Genomic DNA, 12019 nt, shown 5'->3' with positions numbered 1-12019 from the left:
TTTGGTTACACCTTTTTCTCTTAAAATACCAACTACTTTTACCACCACTGTGTTAATGAAATGGTCATATAGAAAGAAATGGGTGTGTGGAAAAGTGAGTGTTTTCAGATGAATCAGGTACAGTACCTGAGAACTTTGTAGAGTTCATCATCAGCTCTTCAGAGAGTTTGTTTTTCGAAACAGTCTTATCCTCCAGCCTAGAACTGCCCTCGAACTCATCAGTCCCACATCAGCCTCCTAAGTATTGTGATCACAGCCATGAGCTACCGTGCCACATGCTAGGCAAGTGCCATGCCACTGAGCTATAACCCTGGCTCTGCAGGATTTGTTTTCAAACCCTTCTTTGCACATCTCTGTTTTCCAGTTAAACCAGAAACAGTGAATGCTTTATGAGGAAAGTTCCTACAATATTAACTTCTTTCTTTCTTTCTTTAAATATTTATTTATTATTAAAGTACACAGTGCTCTGCCTGCATGTACACCTGCAGGCCAGAGGGGGCACTAGATCTCATTATAGATGGCAGTGAGCCACCATGTGGTTGCTGGGAATTGAACTCAGGACCTCTGGAAGAGCAGACAGTGCTCTTAACCTCTGAGCCATCTCTCCAGCCTTTTTTTTTTTTTAAAGACAAGGTTTCTCTGTATAGCCCTGGCTGTCCCAGACTCACTTTGTAGACCAGGCTGGCCTTGCTTTCACAGAGATCCACCTGCCTCTGCCTCCCGAGTGCTGGGATTAAAGGCATACGCCACCATGCCCGGCCTCATATTTTAAATATAGCTCCCCAGTATATCTCCACTTAGTTAACAGTGTGTGAATACATTTTTAAGAAAAATGGCTTTCCATCTCTTTTACTCTTAAAATTTGTATGCATACATTTGTCTTGCTGAAACCAGGAAAGGGTACTGGAGAGATGGTTTAGCAATTAAGAGCAGTTGTTCTTGTAGAGGAATGAGATTTGATTCCCAGCACCCCAGCGGCAGCTCATAACCATCCATAACTTCAGTTCCCATTCTGACCTCTGTGGGTACCAGTGATGCACATAGTGTTTAGACATTCACTCATAAAGTAAATCTTTAAAAACACAGGAGAGGATAGCTGCAGCTGTGTGCCTGCACCCTGCGGGACTCTAGGGGAGAGCATGCTCGCTCCACTGAGTCAAGGTCCTAAATGATGTGCTTTTTCCCATAGGTCTCAGCCACCTTTGCAGCTAGTCTGGTTACCAGTCCAGCCATTGGAACATACCTCTCTACAAATTATGGAGACAGCCTTGTTGTGCTGGTAGCCACAGTGGTGGCTGTCCTAGACATCTGCTTCATTTTGTTGGCAGTTCCAGAATCGCTGCCTGAGAAAATTAGACCTGCTTCCTGGGGAGCTCAGATTTCTTGGAAACAAGCGGACCCTTTTGCGGTAAGTTAAGACATGAAAATATTTACTTCCATATATCTCTTTTGTCTGAGAATATAAGACGACATATACAGCCTCATGGGTTCCCAGTAGCTGTTGATTCATTTCCTTTACAGTAAAAATAGAAAACTTTAATTATAAGTAAGGACTGAGAGACTTAGACATACATAAACTTAGTAATTAAGCTGTATAAATAATAAGAGACAAAAATAAATATCCGGGTTACACTCAAGGATGTAGTGTTGTTGTTGGTTTTGTTTTTTGGTTTTTTTTTGTTGTTGTTGTTGTTTTCATTTAATAAAATAAATGAACATGGTTGGAGAGGGTGGTATTAGGGGGCATATCTCACTAATATGAAATAGTACTGAGAAAAGTATCTTTACTTCTCTCTCTTCCTGCCACACCTACTTTTTTTGTTTTTCAAAGATATATTTATTTATTATGTATATAGTGTTCTGCCTGCATCTATGCCTGCATGCCAAAAGAGGGCACCAGATCTCATTGTGGTGGTGTGAGCCACCGTGTGGTTGCTGGGAATTGAACTGAGGACCTCTGGAAGGGCAACCAGTTCTCTTAACCTGTGAGCCATCTCACCTGCCACCCGCCCCCCACCTAATTTTATAGAACAATTGTAGAGCAGATAGTGTTAGCTTGTGTAGTCCAGAGGAGGATGTCTCATGTCTTCTTATTTTTTGAGTCAGGGTTTCCACTGAGCCTGGAGCTCATCAGTCTGGCAAGACTACCTGGCCAGCAAGCTCCAAGGCTCCTCCTGTCCCTGCCTTCCCAGTGCTAGGGTTATAGACACACACCATAATGCCTAGCTTTTTATGAGAGTACTGTAAATCAAACTTGGCTCCTTATGATTGTACAGCAGCCATTTTAGCAAACATCTCTATACCTTGAAATTGTTTTCTAAAATGATCATGCAGATTACTTCCTGGAGAGCTTGTCTGTTCCTCTTGTGTGTTAGGTTGTCACATTGATGAGAGAGGTGTTTTGGGAAGGATGCAGGAATGGGAAAACCCACACGTTGAAATTTTTTTGCCTTGTAGTGATCAAGTTACATGTAGAAACTTCTCTGTGAAATGGAATTACTGTGGCTTATTTTTCAGGGCAGCTGTAAGGACTCCAGTTAACACGTGTAAGTTAACTAGTCTAATGTCTTGTGTAGCAAGGTTCAGTAGTCACTGGCTGTGTGGGGTATGTTCTAGAAAGGCTGTAGATGGTGCCCTGAGCTCTGTGATGGTTGTCATTCAGCATCAGGGTTAAATGGCAGGGTTAGAACATACTAACTGCCTTCTTGGTTTCAGGCTGCCTGAATATCAGCAGTGTGAGGGATACAGTGAGTTTGTGTGTAATGAAAGCTGTGGAGGAAGCAGAATGGGAGACGAGAGGGTCCAGGTTAGCCGCAGCTGCATGGCAAGTTTGAGGCTAGCCTTGGCTAATATGAAACCTTAGGTCAGAAAAAGGAAGAAAGCTTTGTAATTAAAATCACCTAAAAAAGAAGTTATTTTACAAATCCAGAGAAAGAATCCGTTTTTCTTAGAGAGCCGTGTAGAAATAGTTTTTCAGGGTCTCTTGAAGAAGATACAATAGTGAAGTCAGGGTCACAAGAGCACTGACTGCATGTTTCTGCTTATTCCCAGTCGTTAAGGAAAGTTGGAAAAGACTCCACTGTGCTACTCATCTGCATCACAGTGTTCCTCTCGTACCTCCCTGAGGCTGGCCAGTACTCCAGCTTCTTTCTCTATCTCAGGCAGGTGAGTAGTAGGTCCCTAGTAGCCTTTTAACATGTAGACTATCAAAGATTGACATTTGTCTAAGGTAAGTTGGGGAAGCCATTGTAAAAGGGAACCCTGAGTTTGTTTCTAGAGACTTCATAAAGCGCCTGTAATTCAGTGATAGGAAGCTGGGGTTGCAGCTGTGTGTAACCAGGCCTCGCTTCTGGCTGAGGTTGTTGCTCTATCAGGATTTAAGAACAGTGTGAGCAACATAGTAAGACATCTAGTGTAGAAGATTTCCTTTAATAAAGAGAATTATCAGAAACAAAATTCTGGAGCTTTTGAGAGAGAGAGAGAAAATACTTAGTTGGCATAGAATTCACTGTGTAGACCAGGCTCACCTCAAACTCACAGAAAACTTACCTACCTTTGCCTCTCAAGTGCTGGGACAAAGTCATCCACCACCAAGTTTGGCTCTGAGACTCTTTTTTCTAAAATCGGATTTAAGCTGAACCAAATTAAGAGAAGATACAGAGCTGTCATATTTCTTCCCCACAGATACACAACTAGTCCCAAAGTGGCTCATTTGGTACAGTTTATGAGCCTAAATACTTTTATATATTAGCACCATTCAATCTATAATTTCTCATAAGTCACTCTTGGTATTGCTTCCATGTTGTAGTGAATAAAGCTAATAACAGGTTGCCTATACCTCCCTAAGTGCTGCAGTTATAGGCATGAATTCCCCTACCAGTTCCAGATTTTATAATTGAATATGATTAGGTAGCAATAGAAACACCAGAGGTTCTAGCCCTGGTACGTTATTGTCTAACTGTGATTGGGAGGAAGGCACTTATTTATGAAGTAAGAAGACTAAAGTTATTTTTAATGCATTTTCTTGTATAGAATTTAAGTGGAGTTCAAAGTAATGTATCCTTTTTAAAAATTATTAGTCATTTCATAGTGTTACAGTTGGAGGCTTAGCGGTCAGCTGTGGTCAGGTTGGCTGCTTACTTGGTAGGTGTGTGTGTAGCTCTTTAGAGCTCGCTCACCTCAGGGCCAGGCTCTGACATCCTATTGTTCCCCTCCCGTGTCTCCTCTTCTTCCTTTTCTCTGTTGCCCACATAATTTTAAAATGCAGCAAAACTCAGGGTTAGGGTTGGCAACATTAAAAGTCCAGTTGCTTTCTTTTATACTCTCTTTACTGCCTTCATTGTCTTCAAACCGAGACAGACCAGTTAAGAGAGGAAATAATAAACAATAGGCATAGTACAATTTTCAGAAAATTTACAACTTGCAACTATTTTATGTCAAATTTAAATATAAATTACAGCTTAATTTTTTTCAGCTTCTGTCACTGTCCTAATTTCTACTGCTGTTATCAACTTTTCTCAGCTATTTTTTCTATCTTAATAGGAAAAAAATCATTTCTTATTAATTATATCTCTAATACCTCTATTACAAAAGTGGTTTTGTTTTTTTCATTTCTGCAGGTCATAGGTTTTGGATCTGTGAAAATTGTAGCATTCATAGCTATGGTAGGAATTCTGTCCATTGTAGCTCAGGTGAGTATTGTTTATAACATGTGGATTAAAATGGCAAAGCTCCCCTCACCCCCACGCCCCACCTCAATCCTGATAACCTCACACCTATAGGAAGCCAAGGATACAGGTTTTAGAGTTCCTCCAAACTGTTGCCTCAGGGTTATACATCTTGCTCATATAGAGAAATGCACCAAATTCAGGAAGCCGAAAGGGACACAACTCAGAACTGTCACTCATAGAACATTCGGGTCCTTGGGACTCAGTAGAAATTCATACAGATTTTATTAAAGTATTATTTGTAATTTGTGCTGGATCAAATCTTTTCCCTTACTTCCAAAACTAGATGAAAGGGGTGGCAAGATGACTCCGTAAAAGACGCTTGTCATCAAGCAGTGACCCAGGTGTCCCCTGAACCTGCATGGTAGAGGAGAAAACTGATTCTTACAAGCTGCTTGCGGGGACATGTGTACACATGCAGCAGATAGGTATAAAGACTGTTTTAAGGGTGAAATAAAGCAACTAGATACTGCAAAATTAACCAGAGGAATGCCTTTTAGTGTTTCCTTCATGGTGAAAATTAGGTAGAAATAAATTTCTTCTAGATGCTGCTGTCTCCGGGACTAAACAAATAAGTCAGCACGTTAGGATGTACACAGTGAGTGAATAGCAGCAACCACTTTACAGCCTATTAACTTGTCAGTCCAGAAAGGCACGGATGTGTGTCCTGCTCTCCTTCAGGGGCATTCCCTGAAGCCTCCGTGCATTGCTGAGGTCTGTTCCTAGGCCAAGCTACGTGTTCTTCTGTGATCAACTCTATAGAGGAAATGAGAAGTTGAGGAAACTAGCTGGTCCTACCAAATGAGAGAGTAGCAAGGCTCCTGGCAGTGCATGCAAGTAAAGGCTGTTCCTTGCTGGCTTTGTTTTGGCCGTATTAGAAATGCAAATTATGTTAAACTTCTAAGCTGATTATGATTTTCATTTATTTTTTACATTAACCTGAGCTGTTTGCCCTGAGTTGTCTTTATCTTCCTTTTCATATTGTCCCTATATTTATTAAAGCAAAGCTCATATCATCTTGATTTTGTGAAAGCGTTAGTCGTGAATCAATATTAACCCTTGCTGAACATTTACATGTGTAAGATTCTGCTGAATATTAAGTGCTTGTTGACTTTCCTTCCAGAAGATTAAGATGTAGTCCTTTTAGCCACATGACTAGGGTGTAGCTGTGTTAGCCTTTTGGGAGGTACGAGCAGAGCCCTAACCCTGACCCTAACCCTGAGCCTGACAGACCTCTCAGGCAGGAGGGCAAAGGCTCCAGACCCCAGCCCAGCACGGGAGCCCCTGAAAACCCTATCCCTGAAGAGTTATTACCACTGTCTGCCCTTGGGGGTCATAGACGGACAGTGTGCCCTTAAAGGTCCTTGGCCATCAGAGAGTGGACTTCACTAAAAGACCCTGCGCTCTGAATTTGAGTTTGTGCACATGGGACTTATCAGAAGTGTCTTCCTTCCTTTGCAGACTGTCTTCCTTAGCAGGCTGATGAGGTCGCTGGGGAACAAGAACACTGTCCTCCTTGGCTTGGGTTTCCAGATACTCCAGCTTGCCTGGTATGGTTTTGGATCTCAGGCCTGGTAAGCCTCCCCTAATTCACATTATCAAAACAAACAAACACAATTAAGAGATGTGATGAGCCGCCTCCTCCTCCTCCTCCTTTTCTTCTCCTCCTCCTCTTCTTTTGGTCCTGTGAATTCTGTTTCAGTTTTCTAGCTAGTCAAAACACTTTTAAGTGTTAAAAAGGCTTTATGAGATTTTTCATTTTCAGTCAAGACCATCCCCAAGGAAGTATAGCTCAGTGGGGCACAAGAGCCTGTGGACCGGGCTGGAGAGATGGCTCATCGGTTAAGAGCACTGACTGCTCTTTCAGAGGTCATGAGTTCAATTCCCAGCAACCACATGGTGGCTCACAACCATCTGTAATGTGATCTGATGCTTCTGGCCTGCAGGGGCACGTGCAGACAGCACTGTATGCATAGTAATAAATAAATAAAATTTTTTTTAAAAAAAAGAGCCTTTGGACCTACCTATTCTCAGACATTGTTGTGACATAATGTTCTTCTTCACTGAGAAAAGGACAAAGGTCTGAAGCAGACAGTGCTATCAAGGCTGACAGCCCAAGGGCAGTTGTAAAAGATGAATTTTCAGGGAATATAGAAACTCAATGGAGAGGTGGGGGGCAGATAGAGTGCGGTGTTTATTTAAAACAAAACAAAACCCACAGATATCCTTTTAAGAACTTCATTGAGCCTGCACTTGAAGATGGCGATGGGAGAACCTGTGATCAGTTTTCATAGCATGAGTTCTTTCACACACAGACGTTGTAGCCCAGACTGACCTTGAACTCATGCTGCTGCTTCCTGAGCATTTTGGATGCTGAGCTTACTGGGATTATTGAGAAAGCCATGGCTTGCCCAGTAAATAAGTAAAATTGAAACAAGGAAACACAAAGCATTTGTGCCATGACCACTGACCATATTGACCAAAATTTCCCTGACTGCGCCTCCCTTTCGTTGCAGGATGATGTGGGCAGCAGGGACCGTGGCCGCCATGTCCAGTATTACGTTCCCAGCAGTCAGCGCCCTCATTTCTCGGAATGCAGAGTCAGACCAGCAAGGTGAGGCTTGTGCTCCTTGCACTTTGTGTCTTTAGCTGGAGCCTCTGCCCTGAAGTGTGAAATCGACATTCTCCACCGCAGCTGGCAGCAGCAGGCCCTGCACAGAAGCACGCCTGCTCGTGTTGTCAGTGTAGGCGCTCTTCCCTGCTGTTACTCACACTCTAGCGATGCAGACGCAGCCACTCAGGTCAGAGCTAGAAATAGCAAAGATCCATTTCCAGTCTCAGTTCTGAGTATATATTCCATCAGGATTAATCAGTTTATAATCTTATTTCAGCAGATTTCTATTAAGTAATAGTAGCAAATTAGCAATGGAATATCTACTTAGTCACTAAAGTTAAGCTGAAATAATTCAGAGTTTTAGCATAATTTAAGAAATGGATCTTTGAAAGGATGAAGAAAATTTTCTTTGGTTGTCAATATTTGCATATAGAGAGTGGTGAAATAAGTTAGAAATGCTGTGTAGAAAACAGACTTTATTCCTCCTTCCTCTGCCTGTTTCCTTCTCAGCCAGTTCTGATGTCAGAGTTAACGCCTTTTTCTCCATCTTCTAATGGCACACCTTACTATAGACAGGAAGTGGATTTTTATTTCATTTAATGTTTTTTATTTCATTGTAAGTATTGATTGTAATATTCATTTGTGTTACAGGAAAATGGAGAATTTTAGAGGTTATATCAAATGGTGTGTGTGTGTGTGTGTGTGTGTGTGTGTGTGTGTGTGTGTATGTATGTAATAAAACAACACATGTGCATGGTGGCTTGGTTTGGTTTCATGCCAATATCAAACCCAGTGCCTAGAATATATAAGGTATACCTCTATCCCTAAAGGGATTTTTTTTTTTTAATTCTTAAGAGGACTTGTAAATTTTTCAACAAAATTTAAAATTTAAAAGATAGTTTATCCATTATCATTACACCTGTTATCCCGCATAGTGAATTTTCTATTATATGTATCCATTCTTAGATTTATGGGCTTTTAAGTGGTACCTTTTGGGTGTCACTATTAAATGCAGCGACTCAGCTGGGATGACTACTGTTAACTTGCCTGTCTTTGGCTACAAAAATGCCCATTTCGCATACATCCATGCTCATATTCAGACACATGCTCTGTGTACCATATTAGAAAATGGAGATGTCTTGACATTGGTGCTTTCAGAATTTTTGAGTGGCGGTCTGCATGAGATGGAAGGTGGCAGATGACAACCCAAGGGCAAGGCCCTCTTTGTAGTCACATGTAGCCAACATCATCTGAGAGGAAGACATACTTCTTTTGTGTATGAACAATTAAATGGGACAAGCAAGGAAGTCTTAATCCATAGAAAAATTGAAATTACCTGATAAAATAATAATTTTGTATTTATTTTCTATTAAATGTGTGATCAAGTCCAAAAGGATTTCGGAAACAATTTGCTTTTTTCTTCCTTGTAGACCTTAGTACAGCGAGCACTAACCATTCAGTAGACAGTACAACGAGGAAAACGTGTGTATAATGACTGGGACACCCTGATGAAACCTAGTGAATGTTATAAATGGTGTAAGATAACTAGCCTAGAAGAGGATGGCTCGGTCCAGCCCCATCTGTGTGTCGTGCTGTGGGGGAGAGCACTAGGTGAACTCCACGTGTGAGGTGCTTTTCTAGAGGCCTGACTCCTCTCTGTTGTTGTGCTTTAGGTGTGGCCCAGGGGATTGTAACTGGAATACGGGGGCTGTGCAATGGCCTGGGCCCAGCACTGTACGGCTTTATATTCTACATGTTTCATGTTGAACTGAGCGAGATGGGCCCGAAATTGAATTCTGATGATGCCCTACAGGTAATTTGCTGATCTGTGTTATAATACTGGTTGTGTTTGAGCATAGCATAATCTTGTGGCTTTAAATTCCTATTTGTTTATTATTGTATTTGACAACAGCAAATTCTGTGGTCGTTCCTTGTGATCAGAAAGGGCTCACAATGGAGATTTAATGTCCATATGAAAAGAAAATATCTGTACTTTATTTATATTCTCTCTTTTTCCTATATAGTCACTAGACTGGAATGTTATTATCTGGCTAAGTTCAATTTAAATAAGATGTGAAGTTACATAAAAATCTAACTAAAGAGACTTGGGATGTAGCTCAGTTGGTAGATGCTTGTCTGAAATGTACAAAACTCACCAATGGAATGGTGCGTACTTGTAATTGTAGCGTTTGGAAGATAAAGGCGGAATGCCTTAAGGTCAGGGTGATCCCTGGCCACATAAGTATGAGAGACCCTGTGTCTTCAAAACAACAACAACAGAACTTGTTAAAAATTGAGCTAATGTGCTTTCACTTTTAAAGAGAGAAACATTTCATATAGAGTTTATACAAACCTAAAATTATTATGTTCATGTGTGGAAATGCATGATCTGAAGTTACAAGATGAGGTTACAGGAAGAAGATTGTTGCCTTTGTAAGTTTATGGGTTAGGTTCGATTAATTAGAAATGGTATAAAAGTGGTAATTAGTTGCCCTGTGTTATTTTCTAGATACTAAATTCTATTAGCAAGCAATTAACTATATAGGGGTTTTATTCAAAAGTAGCTTGGAGTTTAAAAAAGAGCCTAACTGTGCTGGGTGTGGTAGGCAATGCCTGCCTATAATCCTGGCATGTGGAAGATATAGCAGAAGGGTTGTGATGCCAAGGCCACTCTGGACTAAATAGCACAAGACTCTGTCTTAAAAAGAAAAGAAAAGAAAGCTTCTTAACCAAACTTCTGTCTTCATTTGTTCTTGCTGTTTTTCTTTTTCTTTTTTTTTATCCATCAGGGAGCTTTCATTCCAGGCCCACCATTTTTATTTGGAGCATGTATAGTTCTTATGTCTTTTTTTGTTGCCTTGTTCATCCCCGAATACCGTAAAACAAGTGGAGTTCAAAAACACAACAGCATCAGTGGCAGCCTGAGCACACCGCCTGAACGGGGCAGTGATGAGGACATCGAGCCGTTACTGCGGGACAGCAGCATCTGGGACCTCTCCTTTGAGGAACCTGGAAACCAGAGCACTGAGCTGTAACCGAGCAGTAAGGAAGGTTCTTCGGACACCACGCAGTCTCTGAGAGCCGTGGAAGGAGCTGCACCACGTGGAAACTTCATGGTGCTGGAGGGGCGATGCTAGCAGCATCCTTTGGGCCAAGTTTAATGAGTGACTTTTCTCATGCCTCTGCCCTTCACTCTTCTGCCTCTTTCTGTTCTTTTACTCCCATACACTTCCCATTTTTTTTATTCTAGGAAAGATTGAAAATGCTTTGCTGAAAATAATATGAAACTTTCAAGGGTATCTAGAATCTAGACTATAAAACTTCAATAGAAAAAAATTCTGTCTGTGGTAGGAAAGGCGGTCTTTCCTTCAGTAACTATGTCCTTTTTGTTAGAAGGTTAGGGTTAGGGTTACCTGCCTCGTCATTCTCTTTCTGTGGATTATTCCCTCTGAGTTTGCAAATGTTGATAAGTGGCCGTTCTTAAGAGTCACTTGGTATCAGGGATCTGCTGACTTTGTCCAAAGGTCGCATGGAAACCTAGTGTTGCTTTCCCTTTATTTTCTCTACTTCTTAATGATCACCTTATCAGATAAAGGAAATCTTTTTTATAAAGTGTAAATTATGTTGAACAAGCAGCTCAGATTCTTGGACTTTGTGTCCTGATTGAGGCTAGCCTTAGCAACATTCTAAGATCCTGTCTCAAAGCAAAACAACCAACCCTGAAGCATCCTAGTGGCAACAAGGAATTGGGAGTGCACTTCAGGAGAAGTGTTTCGTGTTGTTTTAAAATGTGAACATCCCTAAAAGCGGGTGAGAGTAACAGATAGCAGTGGACTTTATTTCTGAGTTCGTGTTCATTATGTGCTTCTTCCTGTATCTTATGTCCTCCTTCTGTTTTCCTTACCATGCTCCTGCCTTAACTGTTAATGTAGAATGTGTTTATTCTTGACTAATCTGTCTCGGTCTGTTTTTCTGACTTTAGAATCTTATAGGAATGCCCACATCAAATTCCTTTCTAAAATATGAGGGTTAGTGAAGCTCTGTTTCATGATAAGTGTCTTGCTAATTTTTGAGATGTTTTATGGACAAAGAAAACTACAGATTTTATATTTTGCTGCATAGTAAATGGACCGTTAACTTGGGTCTCTCTTTAACAAAGCACTCCTTTGAATGTTTTATAGGTATGAAAACATGTAGATATTTGTAAGGATTTTAATTTTTTTTGAAGGGGGTGCTGTGTAAATCTTGTATTTATAGATAATGAAGGTATTGACAGAAAAAATATATACAACTTTTATAAAGGATCATGTACTGACTGAATACATTTAAAGGAAACTATATTTTGAAGCCTGTTCTGCCATGAACAGATATAACATATCTTTTTACTATGCTGTTGGTTTTTAGGTTAAGCTTCCTAATGCATAATAAATTTTCAATGGATACCTATGTCTTAAAAACAAATTCTTTTATTACTCTTTTTTTTTTTAATCCTTCAGCTAACTTAAAAATGGGTTTAAAAATGGTTTTAACAGTTTCTTAAAAATCTCCCATCAAGCATATCATATTTATAAAAACACGAACAGTGCTGCCATGGGTATAGAAATACCTCTTCCTGTTCCTAATAGCTTACAGGTACAAAAATAAACAAATAAAACAACAAAACCAGGGCTGGAAGGAA

General features: G+C 40.5%; 1 protein-coding gene across 1 annotated transcript in view; it reads left to right on the top strand.

The window, feature by feature from the left end:
• Mfsd14b (major facilitator superfamily domain containing 14B) overlaps window positions 1-10722 on the top strand; it is a 44390-nt gene extending 33668 nt beyond the window's left edge. Inside the window, exons 6-12 of the mRNA XM_051161779.1 lie at window positions 1190-1408; window positions 3052-3165; window positions 4620-4691; window positions 6189-6301; window positions 7244-7341; window positions 9015-9154; window positions 10131-10722. Of these exons, the coding sequence (XP_051017736.1) occupies window positions 1190-1408; window positions 3052-3165; window positions 4620-4691; window positions 6189-6301; window positions 7244-7341; window positions 9015-9154; window positions 10131-10376 (1002 nt within the window). The 3' untranslated portion in view covers window positions 10377-10722. The remainder of the gene's footprint in view (window positions 1-1189; window positions 1409-3051; window positions 3166-4619; window positions 4692-6188; window positions 6302-7243; window positions 7342-9014; window positions 9155-10130) is intronic.
• The last annotated feature ends 1297 nt before the right edge of the window (window positions 10723-12019 follow it).

The sequence above is a fragment of the Acomys russatus genome, chromosome 19, assembly GCF_903995435.1.
Source record: "Acomys russatus chromosome 19, mAcoRus1.1, whole genome shotgun sequence".
NCBI classification, from domain to species: Eukaryota; Metazoa; Chordata; class Mammalia; order Rodentia; family Muridae; genus Acomys; species Acomys russatus.
The sequence above is the reverse complement of the archived record's forward strand: the minus strand, read 5'-3'. Positions and strand labels throughout refer to the sequence as shown.